The 22,715-nt window shown below is 38.8% G+C and overlaps 3 protein-coding genes across 8 annotated transcripts; 2 read left to right on the top strand and 1 right to left on the bottom strand.

The window, feature by feature from the left end:
• Nucleotides 1–184: 184 nt before the first annotated feature.
• On the top strand, nt 185–11,729 carry scn1b (sodium voltage-gated channel beta subunit 1). The gene is made up of 6 exons (XM_022744191.1): nt 185–1,609; nt 1,698–1,864; nt 5,846–6,083; nt 8,428–8,569; nt 9,827–9,901; nt 10,830–11,729. Exons 1-5 carry the CDS (start codon nt 1,561–1,563, stop codon nt 9,894–9,896), a joined length of 666 nt encoding a protein of 221 aa, XP_022599912.1. The 5' UTR covers nt 185–1,560; the 3' UTR covers nt 9,897–9,901; nt 10,830–11,729.
• A 1,793-nt stretch (nt 11,730–13,522) lies between these two features.
• LOC111220911 lies at nt 13,523–17,121 on the top strand. The gene is made up of 4 exons (XM_022744189.1): nt 13,523–13,923; nt 14,211–14,348; nt 14,691–14,824; nt 16,410–17,121. Exons 1-4 carry the CDS (start codon nt 13,572–13,574, stop codon nt 16,413–16,415), a joined length of 630 nt encoding a protein of 209 aa, XP_022599910.1. The 5' UTR covers nt 13,523–13,571; the 3' UTR covers nt 16,416–17,121.
• A 104-nt stretch (nt 17,122–17,225) lies between these two features.
• On the bottom strand, nt 17,226–22,655 carry naxe (NAD(P)HX epimerase). 6 transcript variants are annotated; one of them, XM_022744187.1, is made up of 7 exons: nt 22,579–22,655; nt 21,272–21,459; nt 21,093–21,201; nt 19,962–20,072; nt 19,445–19,555; nt 19,032–19,179; nt 17,226–18,279 (listed from the first exon to the last, which is right to left on the bottom strand). In XM_022744187.1, the coding sequence occupies exons 2-7, from the start codon at nt 21,442–21,444 to the stop codon at nt 18,080–18,082; spliced, it is 852 nt and encodes a 283-aa protein (XP_022599908.1). In that variant the 5' UTR covers nt 21,445–21,459; nt 22,579–22,655; the 3' UTR covers nt 17,226–18,079. The 6 variants fall into 6 exon arrangements, with proteins under 6 accessions (XP_022599908.1, XP_022599905.1, XP_022599904.1 ...); XM_022744184.1 differs by having other exon boundaries at nt 21,272–21,462; nt 22,503–22,649; XM_022744183.1 differs by having other exon boundaries at nt 22,503–22,649.
• Between the last annotated feature and the right edge of the window lie 60 nt (nt 22,656–22,715).

The following is a 22,715-nucleotide window of genomic DNA, read 5'->3' as shown; positions in this document are numbered from 1 at the left end:
AAGTTTTATGCGTTTTATGACAAACTAACTTCTGCTGACAGAAAGATGCCATCGTTGGATCACCCCGCCCGCCCCACTGAGAGTTCACTTAAAGGGCCAGTACACCGTTAATATCAGCACTGTACTACAACTCTGAAGCCTTTCTTTCTCATTAAACGCACTATAATCGCTAGGTGAGCCCCCCTGCGGCAGTTTTCCAGACAAAGCTCGAGCTAGTGTCAGTTTAAAAAGAGCGGGGCTGAAGCTTAAACAGTCGTCACCTACAGCATCTGCTCAATCATACACGCACAGCCCGTTTTTACCGCAGTGCATCTGCAGCATCCTCTGAGCGGAGCGACAGAGGTGCCGCTGTGGCGTCGAAAAAAACACCGCTAACTGAGCACAGGACGTGGTTATTGGATATTTAATTTTTTGGTTTTGCTTGTGTATGTGTGCGTGTGTGTGTGTGTGTGTGGCTTTTATGCTCACGCAATTTTATCTGCAATGCCAACACGACCGAAGCATCTCTTCTACGAGCAGGGGGTCATTAGATAGGTGAAGTGATTCCACATTCAGCTGTCATCGCACCAGAGGACAGTATTTTTCCCCCCCGAGGAGACGAGGAGAAGAGGCCTCTAATTCAGGACAGTAGGCTCCGATTTCAGTGATCCGATTAAGAATAATTATTTTTAGATCATTATACTGGTCTTTATTAAATATTGGTAGCGTGTAGCCTGCAAGAGGTAGCCATTTGATTCTTAACATAGAGCATGCAAATTAATTATATATGCATTGGCATGTTAAGCACATTGTAGACGTTCAGTCAGTAGCTGGCATGTTGCACATTATACAAACAAACATATATTATAAATTTGTGTAATTTGCCAACATAACAGAGCAGAGCATGTGGCCCCGGGCAGGTCTAATGGTCGCTCTGCGCATCTCACATTAGGACCTCAGGGAAACAAGATAATCACATCTCAGGGTGTTGATCTGGGGAACACTGTGAGTCACCAGATATCTGGATAGTTTCATATGCTACTAGATAATTAAAAGCAGAAAGCCCACCACTTGAATGCATTCCTCCAAATTATAGAGATAAAGTGGAGGAGGGCGGCTGTCTGATAAGCAGCAATAATTTGTTGGCAATAAATCCTGTAACGACAGGATACAGATGCTGGCTTGAGCCAAAGAGCTGAAGTACTGACAGTGTAGTTCCACGGGGCTGTTAGTGCATCCGTAAACACATTTAAGTGTATAAAGGGAAGATACATTTCTGCACTTTACGATGCATGATTAGCTGCTAGCTACCAGGCACATCCACATATTAGCCTACACTTTACTGACAAGCAGCTTTTTAAATTTGCATATAAGCTCAATTCTTCTTAAAAAATAAAGAAGAAAACTTTGCAAATATCCATTCATTTATTACAAACTTAGAGGTGCTCGGTTTGTGAGTGACATAAGCGTCAAGTTTTTTTTTTTTTTTTTTTGGAGCTCGACACTGGGAGCATCAGTGTTAAATTTTGGAATTTTTGAGGACCCTCGTCCAGCAAAACAGCCAGACTAACATCCGGTGACATGGCTGCATCACATCTGCTGCTCTTCTCCCTGCTCTGCTTTCTGTTCGGTGAGTCCAGCTCACTTTTTACAGCCTTCGTGTTGAGACAAAATCTAAACTGTAACAATTGTCTGTATGTTTTTCCTTGTGTAAACAGTGTACCAGTGTCATGGGGCCTGTGCAGAGGTGGACTCTGATACCGAGGCAGTTGCAGGAAAGGGCTTCAAACTGGGCTGCATCTCCTGCAAGAGGAGGAGTGAGGTTGAAGGTGCTGCCACCGTCGAGTGGTACTTCAGGGCCAAAGGAGAAGCTGACTTTATTCATGTGAGTAATTGAGTCTATTTTTAGGTGGATTTCAGCACCAATGTGAATTCTCCAGGGAGTTTCAGTCGCTCAAGAATCCTTAAAATCAAACTTGTCCCAGGCCATATTAGGGATGGACGGTCTCACTTTGGCATATGATCTACTTTTCAGGTGAATCGTCATTAAAAATGTGCCCTATTTAGATATTTAATTTTAAAAGTTGAATCGCTGCTACCCAGCCCACTGTTAACTGTAGGACAGCTAGCCCGCTAACTGCAGCCGAAAGACGGGAGTCTTGTGTGCTGTTCTGCGGGCTCGGTGAATTTTGGGGTAGAGACACATACACCGGTTCTCCATCTGACTGCAGCCCAGGACGGTGGAGTATCAGTCCGAGGGATCCCGTGTGCAGAGCGTCGAACACGAAGCGGATCGAGGCAGACAGCGACTCAACTTTAAAATTAAAAAACTCACATTTAGCACCTCATTAATAAATGACATTGATGTCCAAACGAATACTCCACATTAAATGCGCAAAAAGTGAGATTAATTATGACATAATCTGTGAACAGACAACAGGAATGCGTGGGCGAAGAAAAGCGAGCGAACAAACATCCGGACGAAGTATCAAAACTGCAGTTAGAAACGAAGCAGAACTTCCGGTCCGGACTTTCAGAATAAAATCAAGCGGAAACAGGAAGCAGAGATTTGTGAGTTGGACCCATGGATGTATTATCAAAGATCCAATATATAGAAGATACCGCATTACAGGCAGCACCAGTGGTATGAAATGGTATACAGTTCAGGCGTCCTAAGTGGGCGTTGTCCCTCAGCCCCTCCCTCAAGCCAAGGCAACTGGCATGAAACGTGACACTAGCTAGTATTAAAATCTATCCCTGTCTAGACTTACCTCTCTGCATTCTTACGTAAAGAAAATATAGATCCGTTTTTCTTGTTATTAGAGCCTGTTGCTGCACAAAGCTCGGGCATTTTTAATACTAACTGATGGATTACTTGTCCCTGCCAGAAGAATGCAACAATAGACGATACAACACGGATACAGTGCAAATTAGAGCCTCTTTGCCACTGTTTTTTATCTACTAACATCTGATCAGCCCAGTACAAAATCATGTCAATTTAATAGGCTAATAATCTGTATTAGCAATTGTTAAGCAATGAAACAAGTTTTATTTAAGTTTTAAAGTTTAATCCATGGTTTGACGTATAAATAAGTCAATCCAAAAATAACACTTTGATGTCAGAATGTCCTGAAGACGTGTGGCTTGTGAAAACTGGGTCCAATATTTATTTCAGTATGGAGCGAAAGAATCTGTGATAATCTATGATCTCGTTCACTTCGCCCATTGGAATACACTCAGACCTGCTGCTGGTCTCCTAAATGGGCGGGGAGGTGAAGAAACCCACGTGACACAGATACAGGAAATAAACGGAAATGAAGCATCTCGGTTTCTCTACTGTCTCTGGTATTATAAGACTTATAATACATCCGTGGCTGGACCCAAGCGGCAACCTCCAAGGATAAAAATGTCCCCAACACGGAAGTACCAAAAACTGCAGTCAATCCCCATAGACTCCCATGTTAAGATGTCCAACTTTACAACAGAAAAAAATATGTTTACAGCCTGGAACAAAAAATATTTTTGGTAATCTTTAGCTAATTTCCTCCTTCATGACAATTGTGCACAGGAATGAATTTTTATATAATCCATCTATTTCAATTTTATCAATGCTTAAAGTTCTGCATAATTGAGGGCATACCCTCTTTGAGTGACAGGTGGGTGAGCGTATCCTTGACATAAACCAGCATGAACCAAAGTCTCAACACACGCCCCTCCTCCTCCTCCATTTTTGGATTAGCTGGCACAGCCAAGATGGCGACAATGGAGCAGCTCATTCTGAGATTCAAAACCGCTCTTCAGAAACCTGTGGGTGACGTCACAGAGGATATGTCTGTCTTTATTAACAATCTATGTGCACAACTAGGGCTACATGATATGATATGCAATGGAATGATATTTTTTTCATTTCATTTTCACTGAAAGAAATAAAAATGATGATGAGGTGATTGTTGTTGGTCTCGTACCAAACAATCATGTTCCTTTCCATCTGGAGAATTTGATTTGTAGGCCGCTGCGTCTCTGTAGCACCACAACACTGATGGTGCTAACAATGCTCAACAATGTGACACATTTTACCTTCATCAAAAAATTGCAGCTCCAGCGATTTTTTTCGCCCACTCCTGTTCTACATTCCTCAAGACACAAGCTATTTATGTATGCAAGCTAATGTAGTGCACACCCAGGCTCTCTTCTTCCCTGTGCCTCTCTCACTCACATAGGCTCTCATACACACACTCTGCCCTGGATCACATGATCACAGTGTTGAGGTCATCATGAGGGTCAGAGGGAATCAATTGTGATATTTTACACCACAGAGATCATTGGAGCTCCAGAGATGACACATGGCTGTGTTGACCTTGTGCTGCATCCTCTGTTTGCCACTGCAGTGCATGCTGTGATACTGTAGCTGCATATACTTAATGGTTTAATATTTAATTGTAAAACAAGTCTCTTTTTAACAAAAAAGGGTCATCTATATTCCAGGTGATATTTTTTTGTAATGCTCCTTGATGTGGCAAGAAGAACTGATTATCTTCCATGTAAACACATATCTATGCTGTGTGTCTATCTATGTGCATATTTGTCAGAATCTGAGCAGCACGCACAGATGCTGCAACCACTTCAGACCCCCCTAACACTACTTGAACTGCATACTGAGATCCATATGGAGAGAATGTCAATAAAATTGAACCTTGAACCTTGACCTTTGACATGCATGTTTACAGCAGGCCAAAAAAAACAATCTAAAGAGGTGTAAAACATAAATAACTTTAATAGATACAATGCAAAAAAGTAAGGCAATGACATTGTATATACAAACTATAGTTCGTATATAAAACGACTGGGTTGAAAATAACCCAATTTGGGTTATTTGTGAGTGCTGGGTCAAAAAGGGACCGACCCAGCCATGGGTTGTGTTAACCCACCATGTTCGATTATGTTTTCTACCCAAAAATGAGTAAAAACGACTGTGCTGTTGAATTAAAGCTACCAAAAAATCAGTTGAAAAACACAACCCAAATTCTGGGTTGAATTTTTTTTTTTCAGTCAACTTCTTCAGTTAATGTTAAAATTAAATTAAAATTCCCATGAAATGATGAAACAATGAAACAAGCACATGATGTCCCAGCCATTCTTTTATTGCTAAAACAAAAAAATATCAAGTTAGCCACGTATTACTTAATGTTTAAATACATTTTAAATGTATAAAAATGTATAAAATTATATATTAAAAAACAAATATCCGTCTTTATTTTGGAAGCCTAAACTGCATAAAAATGGCGGACTGCGAAAGAATGATGAGCTTGGATTTTTGGGGTCAACTCATCCTGCTGGATCACTATATTTAACCCAATGTTAGGTCCACCAGTCAGCCATTTTTATGCAGTTAAGGCTTCCAGAAGAAAGACTGGAATGAGATATATGAATTTGAAATTAATTTTATACATTTTTATACAATTTTATACATTTTTAATGTATTAGAACATTAAGTTAGAGAGATTATGCTTGTTTCATTGTTTCATAATTTTTCAACAATTTTGATTTAATTTCAACAGTAACAGTAGAAGTTGACTGAATAAATAAGTAATTTAAATCCCAGCGATAGTGATAACCCAGAATTTGGGTTTTTTTCAATTCACTTTTTGGTAGCTTTAATTCAACAACATAGTCAATTTATCAATTCTTGGGTGGAGAACAACACACATGATTTGTGTATTGTGTAAATATAGACAATATATATTTGCAGATGTAATGAATTTATATATGTCATATATTTGTATATGTATGTTTATATATGTGCAGATGTAATGAGTTTTCTATCACATTAGCGTCTTGATTGACCTTGATGTCTCTGTGGCCCCAGATCTACACCTACAACGAGGATGGCGCCACCATCGAGAGCGACCACTTCATGGATCGTGTGGATTGGAACGGAAGTAAAAGGAGCAACGACATCCAAGACGCCTCCATATACCTGCTCAACGTCACCTTCAACGACTCTGGCACCTACCAGTGCTTCTTCAACCGCATCCTCTTCTACGAGAACTACGAGTACAACACCATCGTCAGCAAGGTGGTCCACCTCACCGTGGTGGCTAAAGGTAAGAGGTCGACTCACGGGCAGCTGGATTTAAGAACATGCAGTGAAGAACCGTTAAAGAACATTTTACAGTCTGATTGTACACGGGGGAGAATTTAACTGGATAAAATCAATAGGGTACATAATGGCAGATTAATGATCAGATTTCAATCTGTCTTGAAAGCTTCTTTAATGTATTCACACATGGTTTTTTAATATTTGATGCAGCCAAGATCAGTGAAGTGATTAAAGTGTGAATGGTTATTGAGTCGTAACGAGTGTGGTAAAGTTTGTTGACTGGCTGTGTCTCTACTCAGAGCATTTTAATGTCAGTCTGTATAGAATCATATTTGAGGGTGATGTTCTTCTTGTGCATGAAGGAGGAGTTTGAATAAAAAAGGCGAAACACTTGCCTCTTTGTGCCACGAGCGGGAAACATTCCTCAGTACTGATGCAGATAGAAGCCTCACTCAATAAGCTGCATGGTTGTGTGCTGTTTCCTGTACATGCAAACCATGCACAAAACAGTCAGCCTATGTTATAATATAGACCAGAGGTTCCCAACCTTTTCCAACTCATGGCCCACTGGAAAATCTCAGAACTGTCCGACCAACCCTGTAACAATACAGAGGCCAAATAATGTGTTTTCAGACCACTTTTTATTTTAATGATAATTTTAATCTTGATAATCTCTTTCCTTTTAACTCTTCCTGTTACTCACCAGATATCCACTTTGATTCTCCAGTTTTTGCCATGGATGTGATCTGTTAGCGAACAATCAGACTGAGATAGAAAACAAGTACATGATGTAATCCAAAAGTTTCTATCATGAGCTCATCATAGTGGTAGGCCTTAATTCAGACAAATGAAAATGGATGGAGCTTTTCAACATTTTTAATGTTTTTAACGATCATTTTGTTTTAAAACGTATAAGAACTTTATTTTTTGTTATATAATTACGTCTTTTCACCAAAATTTTACTGTTTTGCAAATGATTTGTCAATTCACAGGTTGGGAACCACTGATATAGACAATACATTCTTATTTTACTGTGTATATATTAGGCCTTTAAGACAGAGCAGATAAAATCATAAAGGAATAATGAAATGGCTCCTTTAACTTGATGCATATTCTATTATTTTAAACCTACAACAAAAGCGCAGTATAAGACAAGTGTGCATGACCAAAATTATATTTGAAAAGTGGCAAGACAGAACTTAACTTATTATGTTTCCTCCATTATCCCTGTGCATTTTCAGTTAGAAGTTGTGAAGACTGACGAGTCAGCATCGGTGCAGCCTCACTGTCTGAGGGTTTTATTACTGTACCTTCTCCAAGTGTTTGTTGGTCAGCAGGATTACACAGAAAGTACTGAACCGATTTGCACCACACTTGATAGAGTGATGTGTTGTGAGCCAGGGAAGAGCTCATTAAATTTCGGGGCGGATCCGGATCATTTACTATGACAATAATAATAATAAACTTTATTTATAGAGCACTTTTCGTACAAGAGATGTAGCTCAAAGTGCTTGCTGATGATAAAGATGATAAAATATGTCAATGAAAATAAAATTAAAATAAAAACAGAAACCAATAAGAATAGTAAAATATCAGAGAAAAGCCAAGTTAAATAAATAGATTTTCAGCTGTCGTTTAAAAATGTTCAGTGAGCATCTCTCACAGCTCTTGACAGGGTTTCCATAATTAAAAAAAAAAAAGCTGCCTATTTTATTGTGTGTTAAATTGTGTTTATTAAAAGCCTGGCATTAGAAGATCTGAGAGCTGGTGAAGGATTATAAAACAAGCCTTATTTTAAAGTGTGAAACATCATTTATTAATGAGTTACTATAAGGCTCCTTTTACCAGTTATAAATGGTAGTTACTCATTAGTAAGATTAATGAGTAGTAAGCATTAACTTGATCTTGCCAAATACTGAGCCTGTATCAATGTATGAAAACTGTTAGAACTTGTTTTGAATTGTTTGTTTATGATTTATAAAGTGCCACCAACTGAATCAATAATTTAATTATAAACCATAGTGTTATTGTAAAGTGGCACCTAAATTTGATTTCATTTGATTTGATATCATTTTCATTACGTCACTTTAAATGTTCTAGAAAGATGTGGTAGATGAACAATATGAACAGCAGCTCCAGATGATGGTAACCTGAACAAGGAGAAATCAGGATGAATAGAGCTCAGCTGATTGCGTCTCTGACCAGACAATGTTCTTGCAACATAAAAGCATTCTGCTCATACAGCTTCACACCTGCTTCATACCGGCACACTGTAAATCCTGCGCTCTTCCTGCCTTGTCAGTGGCCTCTGTGTCTAATAAGCTGATTTCCTGCCTCCTCCTGTGCAGCCAGCAGAGGAACAGCCTCCATCGTGTCAGAGGTTATGATGTACGTGTCCATCATCGGCCTGCAGGTCTGGCTCCTCATAGAGATGATATACTGCTACAGAAAGATAGCAGCGGCTGGGGAAGAGGCGTTACGAGAAGCAGCGTAAGTATTTTTTTTACCTGTCTTCTCACTCCAGTTTCAGTGATTTAGACTTTTTTAGGGGTTTATAGTTTTTTTATAAGTTGACAAAACTCCCTCTTTGTTGCAAACCTTTAAATGACATTAGACGTTTAAAAGGTCAAGCTAAATACATAAACTGCATTTCTCAGTTTTTGAAAAGAGATTCAAGGTTGTTGTCAGTTTTTAACTAACATACGCAAAGCATAAACACTTTTGAGAAGGATTCCTTAAATGAGGTTTTTGAGAGGAGGAATCGTGTCATTTTATAGTTAAAAATATACTATATACTATATACTATACTTTTCACTGCTCCTTCATGAAGCTCTGTTTTTAACTACCTTCCACACATCTTTGGCATTTCTGTACTGCAAATTTTTCTTATCAGCTGGCATGTTCTCCTTGGTGTTGGTGTTCATTTTGAATCAACAAACATCAGAGGTAAAACCTCGTCACACCAGCATTTAAAACAGCAAAATTAATTCTCTAAATCTGCAAGTGTTTCATGAGTTTTTCTTTTCTGAACTTTGACACTCAGATTTGTGCCTTTGACCAACAGCAAACCTTCAGCCTCGACCGTGCTGATATTTGTGAGAACAGCTGATTAGTTTAGTCGCTTCCTTTTTCTTTAACCCTCCTGTGTTACAGTATAAACTGCCCCACAATAGAGGAATGATTCGTTGACAGTTAGGACAATATTGGCTGGTACAAGCAAACTGATGAAATTGTCTTGTTAGTGACTTTCCAGTGTGACTAGGCTTTTACTTTATAAAATTAACAAGCTAATGATGAAAATGAAGCTTTGAAAAGTGTGTCTTTCCTCATGAATGCTGCCATGTTGTGTTCATGTCCTGTTGCTGAAATCACACTTTAATTTAAACTTTGACCTTTTGTGATCTTTGTCTCTTTGGTTCATATTTCTCTCCTCTACTTCACCTGTCCTCCTATTTACTTATTTTTAAGATGATCACTGTCTCCATCGTTTGTGTGTTTTCATGTATGTCTCTTTGTCTAACATGTCTCACTCCCCCCGTCCACTTGTCGTGTTTTCGTCTTGTCCATCCCATCATGTCATCCTCCTCCCTAGTCAAAACCAAACCCAAAATCTCCCTCCTGTAAGTCCAAAAACGGAACAAAAAGTCCTGTCATACCATCATTCCTGTGTTCTTTCATTCTTTGCATTTGTCATCCACTTCAAGTCAAGCACTAATCTTTTGTTTCTTTCTTCTCTTTACCTTCCAGAAATGCTGAATACTTAGCAATAGCCTCAGAGAGCAAAGATAACTGTGCAGGTGTGCAGGTCGGAGAATAGCACAGGTACGTTGTGGTCTCACGGTGAAAATGCATCTGCAGTGGAGCTGAACAATCAATCCAAATATGATCAAAATCTCAATATGGCCAAGTGCAATATCCAAATCACAGGAGCAGCAGTGTTTTTTGATATAAGGTAAAATGTGTCACATTGTTGAGCATTGTTAGCACCATAAGTGTTGTGGTGCTACAGAGACGCCGCGGCCTACACATCATATTCTCCAGACGTAAAGGTACATGATTGTTTGGTATAAGACCAACAAAAATCACATCATCATTTTTACAAATTTTCTGTGAGAATGAAATGATATAATTCCAATTGAACTCACAATATCTGCCAAAATAATTGCAATAGGATTTTTTTCAGTCAGTCAGAGCAGCAGCCATATTGTTTTCTGGTTGTCTGTCTGTCCGTTTCATTCTCACGATATCTCAGTAACACCTTGACAGAACTTCTTCAAATTTTGCACAAACATTCACTTGGACTCAAGGATGAACTGATTATATTTTGGTGGTCAAAGGTCAAAGGTCAAGGTCAGTGTGACCTCAGAAAACACTTTTTAGCCATTGCTCAAGACTTCACACAGCAATTATGACAAAATTTCACATAAATAGTTCATATTTTCTATGACTCTGGATAAACAGAGATGTCATCTGAAACTAGTCTGAGTGGAGGAGGCAGACACCCACAAGGAGGTGATTCTAGTTTTTGCATATCTGCAGCATCTGAGTCTTTTGTATAATTCGTGTCTCTAGCAGAAACACTAAAAAAATGAAATGTCTTTTTTGTGTTGTACTCTATCAGGTAAACAGGTACAAGTCCTTGTTCACCAGCTCTAACTGGGGCAGAGTATTGAACTGAATTTTTTTAAACTCAGTGTTTCTGAATATGTGACAGTAAATCCATTAACACCTATTCTGTGTTTGTCCTCAGGCTTCTTCCATGGACTGAAAACATCCTTCCATCTTCTGACCTGCATGACGACAATGTGGGGAGAAAACTCCTCTTCATCTCAAGTCTCTATTTTACCTTTTCCTTAACAAAGATAACAAACGGATACAACTTACAAAGGGAGCATGGAACCAGCACTGTATATAGTCCTCTGTGCGCATAAGCATGTTCTGCACTTATACAAGAAACCATTATGCATTAATGAGCCACATTGTCAAGAGCATACACTAACATACAGTTATTTCTCATAGTAGACATTTATATAAAGTGTAAGTGGTACTGCTGGGGTGTGTTGGACTCCTTGAGGTTGATTGTAAAAGAAAGGTTTTTACTAAATCATCACCACCTGCTGTATAAATAATGAGACACACTTCACGGATGTTGACATTGTTTATAACATAGAATGTGGTGGATTATGATAGACGGTATTTCCAGTTGCCTAGGTGTTACACTGAACCCTTAAGATGTGCTAATAAAAACTAATAAAAAACTAATACAAAAAATACAAATGAAATGAAGTCTTGTGTTGATGATAAGACAGGGTACTAGAGTTAAAAGGATCTGATGCCTGTTTGCATTCAGATTTCTGAGATGGAAATCGGGGACATTTCCAGTTTAGCAGTCAATATATCATTAAAATATCCAATGTTTTTACCTTTTTTCATAATACCTTTGAAATAAAAATGGGGGACAGTCCAGGTTTCATGTATTTTGACCATGGTTACTGTTGTACTGTAATAAATTATGGTGAAGGCAAACTGATAGAACGATGACTCCCTACCTTTGAAGCAGTCGTGAAGTTCTATTGTTTATCTATTCCTCAATTATTTATATTCCTTTAGTTCTTAAGGGTCCACAGATCCAAAGAAACGAGCATTTTTCATAAAAGGTTGTGAATATTGTTGTGTGTCGTGTTCTTCTTCTTCACTTCTTTCAACGTAAAAACAATTTCCAGCAGGGGCATGTGTGTTGGGTATGTTTGTTTGTGTTAGTTTACTGCCCAGTTATGAACTCCTAACCAATGAATGAGCCAGTTAACCATTTCTCTGCCTAGAGACCTGATTGGATATCTCCATTTTGATGGTTTAAGCTTCTGAAGGTCCTATAGATAGCAGCTAACCTCCTCTGTCAAAACAAGCGCAATGCTAGACATCTGGTTTTAGTTCAAAGTTAAAAACGGGGCATTTGCAGGGAAAGCCGCAGCTGGGGACAGGCCACCAAAAATGGGGACATCTGGTCAGCCTATACATCAACTGCTATTGTAACTCATTGTTACGCCTTTTGTTACATCTACTAGTTATACTACCACTGAAATAGTTAGGGTAGATAGAGTTAAGGTACTGGCACTACTACTACTACTACTACAACAATGTTGTATTACTATTATGTTGCTATCAAAGTTGATGCTCAATCACTTCTATTACAGTTACTGTTTCTACCTCTTCTGCTGCTACGACTAATTACATTTCTACTGTACCACTACTACTGTGACTGCTACACTTTTTGTCACTGGTAAAAATGTAACTATCATCAGTGTTGTACAGGTTCACACTTTACAAGAGTTGGCTCAAAGGTCAGTTCACACCATAGACTGTAAATAAAGATCGATGTAGCCTCTGTGACGTCACCCACAGGTTTCTGAAGAGCAGTTTTGAAGCTCAGAGTGAGCTGCTCCACTGTTGCCATCTTGGCAGTGTCTGACTCTGCTCCTAACTCCCAGCTAATCTAAAAATGTAAGGTGGGGCAAGTGTGGAGCCGAGACTTTGGTGTGTGATGATTTGTGGCGAGCATACGCTCGCCAACATGTCACTCAAAGAGGCCACGCCTTCAATTCTACATAACTTTAATCCTTAATAAAATGTAAACAGGTGAGTTATATAAACAGTTGTCATGAAGGAGGAAATTAGCTCTAGAGACCAAAACTGTTTTTTGTACCAGGCTGTAAACATGTTTATTTCTGCTGTAAAAGACATTTTGACATGGGAGTCTATAGGGATTGACTCACTGTCTCAGCCTTGGAGGTTGATGCTTGGTTTAAACAGATTAAAAATGAACTAGTTAATGTTTATTCTTTGCTCATAGTAAACAGTGTCAGTGTCATCTTGAAGGCTGCAAACCAGTGACTAATCTGATGAAGGATGGCTTTGTGACCTCGCTCAAAAGCTACATATCTCACACATTGTAGTCTAGTACAAGTCTGTCTACATGTTGGGAAACAAAGGTGAATGGTCCTTTACAAAATGCTGTGAGTTTGACTTGGGTGGAGGAAGTTTACCCTCTCTTACAGGTAAACAGCTTTTTGGTGCATTACCGCCACCCTCTGACACATTTAGCTGCAAATGGATACGTTGAGTTTACCATCACCAAAAACAAGAGCATGTTCAACGAACAGATTCCACAGTGAAGGCAGCAGGATGAATGCATTAAAATCTGTTTCTTTAGCATTTTCAGATGAATTTAAAACGAATAAAATATATCAATCATCTTAAAACACCTGAATATGTGTTATATTAACCCAACAATGCCACAGCTTGCAACTGAAGAGGGTTCACAGGGTGTGAAGTTTCACTTTCAGTCATTGAGTGGTGTTTGTGATTTAGATCATCAGACCTGACAATCACCTTAAGAAATAGGAAGTGAAGAACTCTTCTCTCACTGTGAAGGACGAAGTAGTTTCGGATCAGAGCTGTGCTGGTGTCATACGGCTCTCTCTTGTCTTTAATCATGGATCTGCTTTGGATGATCCTGCCAGTGTTTCTAGTCTGTGCAGAGGCCGAGAATGTGACTGAGGTCAAGGTGACGCTGGGTCACAGCGTCACCTTGAGCTGTTCTAAGGACATTTCAAACTTATACTGGTACATGCAGATCTACGGCCAGCTCAGTGTGTTTATCGGCCGTACTTTCTCTGGAAACCATGAACACAACTACTGCTCTCCCAGTTTAAAAACCAAATATTCTCTCTGGGAAAAGACACTTGTGATTACAAACGTCACAGCAGGGGATTGCAGGTTTTACTTCTGTGCCAGGAAGATGAAGAGCAACATTAGTTATGTGGACACTTTTCGCCTTGTCTCAGGTAAGTGCCAACTTACACAATACTTGCACAAATGCCAACTGTTAAAAATACTCCAAGTCTCAGAGCTTACATTTCTGCCCTCACATATGTTAGATACATATTAGATAGTTTGAATATATGGTTGTTCATTGACTTAAGAATATATCACAGGGATAGATTTTAAGTCTGATTTTTGAAAAAACTTCCTGAACTTGAACAGAAAAAGTCATCGACTGTCAATAATACAACTTCCCCTTTCTTTTACTTCCTCAAGGCCGCGTGTTAAATTCTTTAATTTCTTTGTCCAGATGTTCCTCCAACTCCATCCACCAATGATTCTCAACCAGACCAACACCAGGAGCAGCACAACTTGACAATATGGCAGAGTAATTATGTCATGTATGGCTCACTCACCCTAAATGCCTTCCTCATCTTAGTTACAATAGGTGAGTCTATTTTAACCTCAGCAGGCTTTGTGGTCCACTGTACTATAAATACAAAGACACTGCAGAAAGTCAAGGTGTTTTCAGTTTCAAAAACCTAAATGTAAATGTACCTGCTGTCTAAGAACTGGATCATCTGTCACAATGTACTGCTGGGTTAAAAATGATCCAGTTTAGGTTATTTGTTATGTTTTCTACCCAAAAATGGGTAAAAATGACTATGTTGTTGAATTTCTTCAGAAGTTCACTGCACTGATCAATGACAGAATTCAAGATGTGATCATGAGATCATAAAAGTTGTGTCAGTTTGAAGCTGTGGTGACTCATCTGACGCTCTGTGGGCAGGTCTGGCTTTTGCGTTGCTATGTTTAAAGAAGAAGAAGAAGAAGAAGAAGCAGAAAGAGAAGGACTGCAACCACCAAGTGAATGATCCGTCTCTTTTGATCTATGAGAACATACAGATCCCAGTGACTGTGCAGGTAAACACACCATCTCTAAGTATATTGTGACATTAATGATACTTCATGTGCTAATGCTGCTACTAAAATGCCACTGCTAAAACTTTAAATCAAATCCAGACTTACAGAGGAGGATTTGGGCCACATGTGAAAAAACCTTCTTTTTTTTAGAACTCTGAATTAAATCAAAATTCTGAGAAAGAAGTCAGAATTCTAAAAAGAAAAAAAAATTTAATGTGGCCCTCTTACACACAAATTCCAGTTCTGGTGGTTGATTTTAGCATGCACAGCTTCTTGCATTCCAGGGGCTTGGGAATCATTCATATGAATGTGCACAGTAGGGTAGAGCGGGATGGTTGTAACATTTTTGACATATCTATCTGTGTCGTGGAGCTGTTTTAAGTCAGTGTTCAAATTTTATACAAACGAGTTCCATGTGTCTGTTATTAAATGGTGTAGGCGTTATCTCTGCAACACAAGGTTAAAGGTGCACTCTGCATTCCTGCATGGGGGGCAGTGAGCAGAGTTGATAGAGTAGCGTGAGTATCTGAGAGTAGATAGCTGGACGGCGCCGTGAACTATGTCTAACGACTCAACGATATATTTTGGGAAATGGCCGAGGCACGGACACGACCAAAGAAAAGACGTTCGGATGAATATACGGTGAGGAGGAGAGAAATGAAGAAGGAACGAACGAAGAGCCGCATTTATATTGGGGAATCGATTCAAAGGTGGCGAGAACTCCGCCGGCAGAAGGGCTTCCAGTCCAATGCAAACATGGGGGGGAGGGGCGAGCTTGCTCTGTTTTGTTTCGTATTTACTTCAAATGTCAACAGAAGCGACATCATGCAGGAACACATAGTGCACCTTTAAGTCTCAAACACAAGGAGTGAAATGTTATAATTCACCTCAGCCCTGGTTAGTTGTGACAATGAGGTGAAATATGACATTATGACATAAGCATTATGACAAAAACTTGATATTGAAGCTATTTATTCAACACTTAAATGAATTTTTAACATGTGTGTGTTGTTTTGTTGTTAGAACTAATCCAGACCCTTGTAGCCATGAACTAGCTTAACTTCCAGCTAACTGCTAAAACATTAGCACTGACAACTAGCATAAAAAATATCCACATAGACTCACAATAAACAAGGTTTAAGTTTGAAGACTTTAACTACAGAGCAGACAGTGATATTACAGAAATAAATGAAGTAAAAAAAACTTACCTCTTACCTCAAAATGAGTTTTTTCCTCCTAAAACAGTCTGTGTCTGTCACAGGGAGCTACTTCCTCACAGGTGGAATAAAGACTAAACTGAGCAGATATAGAGTGAATCAGGTGATTCATTACTTGTTCCTGATGTGAGGAATTGGAAGTCTTAGAACTAACCCATGTGACAACCATCCCCAGTCTCCAAAATGGAATAATTTACAAAGTCTGGGCCTGTGAAGATTCTCAGTCATGGAGAAGTGTTTTTCTGCCACTGACGCTATGTAGGACTATATGACATAATCTCGTATTACACCTTTTCTTCTTCTACTGCTAACAGTCCTGTCAGTGGTACTGTTCCTGTGCTGTGCTCAGTATTCCTGCTGTGTTTCAGTATTAGCAGATCCACCTCTCCACCTCCAGAGTCCCTCCACCTGCAGCTCCTCCTCATGAGCGTGGACAGACTCCAGTGTCACGACTGCAACAACCTTTAGCCAAACGTGTTCAGGAACGTGTTAATGGTGGTTTAAGATTCAGTATTTGTATTTGTTTGTGTTTCTTTTGTTCGTTAAATTTTGTTCTGCAGTCTGATTGTTCACTTATACAGTTGTAGAGAAACAGCTCAAGTACATTTGTTTATTTTGTTTTTTTTTATTGAATAGCTAACACAAAAAGGAACACAATTTCTTCTTCTTTCTTCTTTCTTATTTTCCACAAACTAGTTAGTGATAGAAATATGTACTGCATGTTTTTAGAAAGAAATTGTGTCTTAACAGTGAGGCAATCTGAATAAAACATATTTTAAAAAAAGAAATGAAGTATTAATTACTCTGGGAATGTCTTGCTTTTTATAAGCAGAACTATAAGATTCCTGCCCTGCCTTATTCAACTGTAGTATGGTATATTATGCTTACATGTAGCTTTTTATATAATGTTGTTATAGTTTTCCTATATGGTAATTGAGTCTAATCTATGTTTACATACATCTCTTACACATCTGCCTGTGTTGAAAGAAGAATTCCTTTTTTTTTTCTGGACTGAGGGTGTTTCTGAAGTACTGTTCTAAGTTGCAAACTGAACATTTTTATTGTGAAATAAAGGATCCTCCATTGTTTTACTTCGTTAAAGGTTTTTCTTGATCCAGATGCAGGGCCAAAACCAAGGATGACTCTTATTACAATGAAATAATAAGTATGCAAACAACTTCCAGTCATGTTTATTTTTTTTATTTTTTTTTTGATGTAGCTGAAGCAGCTGCTATGTTCAATCTTTCACATGGAGACAATTCCTCCAGAGCCTTAAACTCACTCCCACAACCACATTTAGATTTGATTGGTTTAAAGGAACAGTTCAACAATAAGGATTTAGGCTACATCCACACTACTATGTTTTGTTATAAAATCTCTTTTCCTACATTTCCCCCAGCCATTCACTCGACTCCAGGGTTTTTGAGCTTCGAGTTTCAGAAATTCTGCTAACCCAGTTTTGAAAACTCTGGGGCTGTGTTGAAACTGAGACCTTTGGAAACGATGACAAAGACACCCACGAACTCTCCTGATTGGTTCTCATTATCCTCGACTACCAGTGGTACTGACTTTGCTGTTCCTCGTTTGTAGTATTTTGTGCAACTAATCAACAGCAGAGTAGACAATCTGCCTACTGTTTACACCGGCTCACACCTGCTCAGTGTATGTCTGTATTTTCAGGTGTGTTAGCCTGGATGGAGATCGTGAAATGAAAACATAGTAGTGCGGATGTAGCCTTAGATGAGAAGATTGATACCTCTCATGTATGCACACTCAATCTGAAGCTAAAGCAGCCGATGGCGTTAGCTTAGCATAAGCATAAAGACTGGAATAAAGAGAAAACAGTTGACCTACCAGATCAGAGTCTGGTTGATTTTAGTCTTTTTGATGTTAAGCTAAGTTAGTGACCCTCTCCTCCATATCCTCATCTAACTCTTAGAAAGAAGGTGGGGTGGATTAGTGTTTTTTTCTCCAACATGTTGAAATCTTCCTTTCCTCTTCCTGGAGCTACAGACACCTCCATTAAAATCTAAACCTCCTACAGCTGTAACACACAGTCCGTGCCGGGGTACTGAGGCAGGTTCAGCTGGTACTTCCTCTCCAGACCAGGTGGCACGAAGCGTCCTCCGAGGAAGTGGTATCGTCCCCTGAACAAGGAGGCAGATTTCTTGGGAGCAGTGAGAGAGATGAGCATGTCAGGCTGGAGTCCATCTGAGCCGCCCTGCTCCACGTCCCAACCTAAAAATAAAACCAAATATAAAATTAGATGTCATAATCCAGCCCAGATTTTTTCTTCTTCAGAGTGAATGTGCAGCTCATTAGTCTGACAGCAGTGCTGCAGGGAAGGTCGAACAAATGAAAGAATAGAAAGAGTAAAAACACATTTTCATGATGAAGCTGATGAAGAAACTGTTTAATGTGAGTTGGTCACATCTGGTTTTCTGCCTGATTTGTTGAATCAGCTCAACCCAGTCTAACAGATCTGTGCACCTCTACTTCTGAGGGTTTGTTCATGTATTTATCTCTGCCCATTTCACATACATTTGAATGGGATATATAGTATTTCTATTTGATCTTAGTTATTTTAGATTCTGTTTCTATTCTTATTTTATTTCTTATTACATCTTCCCCTTATGCTGCTGTGTCAAATTTGAATTTCCTCTACGGGGATCAATAAAGGTACGTCTCATCTTATCTCACCTTATCTTCTCTTTATTAGGAAATTAGGTTAAGTTACAGTTGCTCCTTCAAGAATGAAAATGTAACAGCAAAGAATTGAGAATAAGAAATAAGATTATAAAGAGAAAGATAAAATATAAAAAATAAAATGTAAAAATATGTCCCTATACGATGATATTTGACTATATATATATATATACATACTTTAAAACTCCAGAACTTCAAGTTAACATGACGTCAGATGTTTTTTCACCAAATTAAAATTTCATCAATGTGGTAAAGTGTAAAGTGCTGAGTGTGTGAGGTCTGACCTGAGGGGATGTCGATGCTTGCTATGGGGACTGTGGTCTTCTTCAGCACAGATAAGATGGAACCAAAAGGCTCTCGCACAGCCCCCTTAAAACTGAAGCCGAAGATCGCATCTATCACCAGGTTGTAAGCCTCATCGATCACTTTGGCCTGAGGAGAAAAATGAATTATTTTTTTTATTTTTTACTGAAGTACACAGTACATGTGTTTCAAATTTCAAGTCTGTGACTTAAAAACCTCATAAATCCTTTCCAGCACAGGGATGATTAAGGCTTCATCTAATCTCAATTGAAACTTCCTTTAGTAAGAGCTCATAATGTTTAATTCACTACTTGTGCAGCTTGAACTCATAAAACACAATGAACAGAAGAATTTTCTTCGCCACTTCAGATGAAGCTGCTGATTAACAGCAGACCTCAGGCATCTCAGTGAGGAAGGGGATCTCCATCTTCTGGCACTGTGTAGTCAGGCCGTGGAACAGCGGTTTGTTCGGCCTCTTCGGGTACAGGACGGCTGGCTCGTAACCCTGAAGGGGAAACAGTACGTGTAGAGAATGTAATCTGGACGTCTCATAAACACTTCTGAGTAAAGAACGGCCTTCAGACTGGTTTAAAGTCGTCAAGTGTTGCATAGTTAAAATCCTTGAAGCTACAAAGACATTTGTCTTGACATTTGAACTGAGTCCAAACATCATTTGCAGTGCAAAATTTTAACCAGTTTTTAATTCATTTTTAACGTGGTTTTCATAAATACGATTTTTTCCTCTGAAATGTGGTGGAGCAGAAGTTTAAAATACCATTAAATAAAAATAGTTACGTAATGAACAAGTACCTGAAAACTGTACTTAAGTGAAGTACTTAGTTAGTTGTATTTAGTTACATTACACTGCTGCTGTACAGTATCTTACTGTTACACAAGTGCAGGACACTCACAAAGAGTTTCAGGTGTCGGGCACAGACCAGGCCGTCGCCTCCGTTGTTACCTGGTCCACAAATCACCAGCAGAGAAGGTCTGGCCTTCACCAGAGAAGCGACTGGATACGCCTGCAGGAAAAAAAACACCTTCAGTATTTGATTTTCTTTCCAGCAGCTCCTTATGAGAAAAGCTTCTAGTGATGTGGAGACAGAAGACAGAGTAATCTGATTATTCCCTACTTCAGGGAGTAATCTGATTTAGACGCATCCTGCAAAATCTGGTTCCCTGTCAACACAGTTAGATGTTTGATGGAGAAACCACATATACCTTATACCTAAAAAGTCTTTAAAGGTGTGTATGCGCATAGAAAAAAAAAACATCAGTCCATAGTTATGATGAGTTGGATCATGCTGCAGAGTCTTTTTGATGAAATGCATTAGGTAGTGTTTACAATAATTCACTGTAAAACCAACGACCTTTTATCCATTTCATTGTTTTAATTTTTTCTCATTCCTTTTAATAACGTTTTCTTTTTAAATATATACCTATATTTTTATTTTCAGTGTGCATTAGTCTCATGTTGCTTTATTTTCTATCGCTCTATTGTGTGTGTAAAGATCTGTGAACTACATTAACTTGTATGATAGGTGCTCAAATACACAAATAGAGTTGACTGATGGGTGAATCATTTAATTTTTTTGAATATACATGTACAGTAAAAATATTATAGTATTTCTGCCTTAAACTGATGACTCACCGGTGCATTCATCTGCTGATTATTTTCTTCATTAAATGATCGTCAAACAGTCGTTTTGTGCATAAAATGTTAGAAAAATATAATATCATAATGTCCAACAGCCCGAGGTGACGTCCTCAGATGGCTTGTTTGTCTGATCATCAGTTCCAAACCGAAAGATATCAACTACTTCTTCATGTATGACAAAGAAAAGCATGAAATCATCTCATCTGAGAAGCTGAAACCAGCAAATGTTTGTTTTTGTTTTTTTTTAAATGTCTGATTCAATCATCAAAATAGTTGCTGATAAATTTTCTCTTGATCGACTAATTGATTAAATGACTAATCATGCAGCTCCACATTAAACAAAGTCATTTTAATTTCTAAATAAGAGCTTTGATTGGAATCTCACCCGTGTGATGGCTGTGGCACAGCTGAGTCCAGCTAGCTCCATCAGCTGATCCACGCTGAAGCCGTACTCAGTGAAGAGCTCCTCGTCGATGTGCTGGGCCTCCTCCTGCCTGTGGAGCATCAACAGCTCAGTCTGGACACACATACAATCTGTTCTGTGTACAGGAAACAAAACCTTACCCCAGATATCTAATGGTCTGGGCCATGGTGGATGCTGGTCTGCTGCTGAAACAGTCCCTCTTGTGGTTGTTAGCTGCAGTGGACAGTGGACATGTCCTCGTCTGAGCGAGGACCGAAGCAGCTCGCGAGGTCACCAGGACGCCGATCCCAAACAGAGTCCGCACACTCAACATCCAGAGGGATGAAAACTGCTGGAACAGAGACCACAGTGATTTAAACTGAACTGTGTGAGGTTAGTCCCAACACTGATCACATGACTTAATGAAATGATAGAAGTGTAACTGTGGAGCCTCCACCAGAACAAGAGCCCTTTACATGGAGCAAAGCCGGCGAGTCGTGGTTCAGACACAGAACTAGTGTTGATGTACATTTTGCCTCGAATGAAAGTCCCGCTGCTCTCAGCTGCTTTAAAGAGAGTGATCAAACAGATTCTGTAAAATAGTCTGTATTTTCTGTCAGCTGCCATCTCTGCTGGTTATTCCAAGTCTCAGCTGTAAGAGACTCAAACTGTGGAACAGTCAACTTACTGAGAACAGACAGGCAGCATCATTGCTGTCTTTTAAAACTCTTCTTTTATCAGAAAACTTTTATGAATGTTTTTTTTATGTTGTTGTGTTTCATTTTCCCACAATATGGACAATTTATATTTTAGTGTAACTTACTTCTGTTTTTATGATGTATTTGTTTCTGTTTTGTTTTTAATTCCCATTTTTCTTTCTGTAAAACACTTTGTAACTTTGCTAAGAAAAGTACTATATAAATAAAGTTTATTATTATTATTACTTGTCAAATCAATTATTCAACATCAACATCATCATTTAGTAGAAATGATTAAGAGATGAGGAAATAGGGGACCGAGTTTTTTCTCTCTGGGCCATACTACTATGACAACGTCCCTGATAATCTTAGACTTGCAGAATTAGAACTCCACTTTTAAGTGCTAAATATGCATCTATGTCACAATTCTTTTTCATTTTTAATTTTAGCAAACTTAACAAGTTTCCTAAAGCTAACTTGCCCTTAATGAACGTGACAACCACAGTCAGGTATGTTATATATTGTTATTGTTGAGTTACACTTCATAAACGATTAACGAATTAAAACACAGAAAGAACAAGCTGCACTTGTGGTTTTAGCTTCAGTTTCCACAGGCTGCAGAAGTTGTTGTTAGCTAACGTTAAACATTTTATGCTGCTAATTCACTGCGAGACGAAATGTTAATGAAACTCACCACATGTGAACAAACCTTTCAAGAAAACAACTCCACATGCACGTTTGTCCTTTTAAACTGCAGTGACACAACTTACAGGTCAATAATGTAGTGGTAAATGACAGGAGGAGCTGGTTAGCAGCGTTAGCAGCCGTACACTGTCGCGTACTTCCGGGTTTGAGAAAACCAAAACACTGCTCTAGTTTCAAAATAAAAGTCAAATTCTCTTGATTC

This window comes from Seriola dumerili, unplaced genomic scaffold (genome assembly GCF_002260705.1).
Source record: "Seriola dumerili isolate Sdu_G_001 unplaced genomic scaffold, Sdu_1.0 BDQW01000078.1, whole genome shotgun sequence".
NCBI lineage: Eukaryota > Metazoa > Chordata > Actinopteri > Carangiformes > Carangidae > Seriola > Seriola dumerili.
Note: the sequence above shows the minus strand (reverse complement) of the source record. Positions and strands in the feature narration are given on the sequence as shown.

Excerpts from the sequence above, each read along its gene's own strand:
- LOC111220911 (XM_022744189.1), top strand. The coding sequence starts at position 13,572 with ATGGATCTGCTTTGGATGATCCTGCCAGTGTTTCTAGTCTGTGCAGAG. Across the intron at positions 13,924-14,210 it reads CACTTTTCGCCTTGTCTCAG|ATGTTCCTCCAACTCCATCC; the intron begins GTAAGTGCCAAC and ends TTCTTTGTCCAG. Across the intron at positions 14,349-14,690 it reads CCTCATCTTAGTTACAATAG|GTCTGGCTTTTGCGTTGCTA; the intron begins GTGAGTCTATTT and ends CTCTGTGGGCAG.
- naxe (XM_022744187.1), bottom strand. The coding sequence starts at position 21,444 with ATGTTGAGTGTGCGGACTCTGTTTGGGATCGGCGTCCTGGTGACCTCG. Across the intron at positions 21,202-21,271 it reads CAGACCATTAGATATCTGGG|GCAGGAGGAGGCCCAGCACA; the intron begins GTAAGGTTTTGT and ends GATGCTCCACAG. Across the intron at positions 20,073-21,092 it reads GTGCCACAGCCATCACACGG|GCGTATCCAGTCGCTTCTCT; the intron begins GTGAGATTCCAA and ends TTTTTCCTGCAG.
- scn1b (XM_022744191.1), top strand. The coding sequence starts at position 1,561 with ATGGCTGCATCACATCTGCTGCTCTTCTCCCTGCTCTGCTTTCTGTTC. Across the intron at positions 1,865-5,845 it reads GAGAAGCTGACTTTATTCAT|ATCTACACCTACAACGAGGA; the intron begins GTGAGTAATTGA and ends CTGTGGCCCCAG. Across the intron at positions 6,084-8,427 it reads CCTCACCGTGGTGGCTAAAG|CCAGCAGAGGAACAGCCTCC; the intron begins GTAAGAGGTCGA and ends CCTCCTGTGCAG.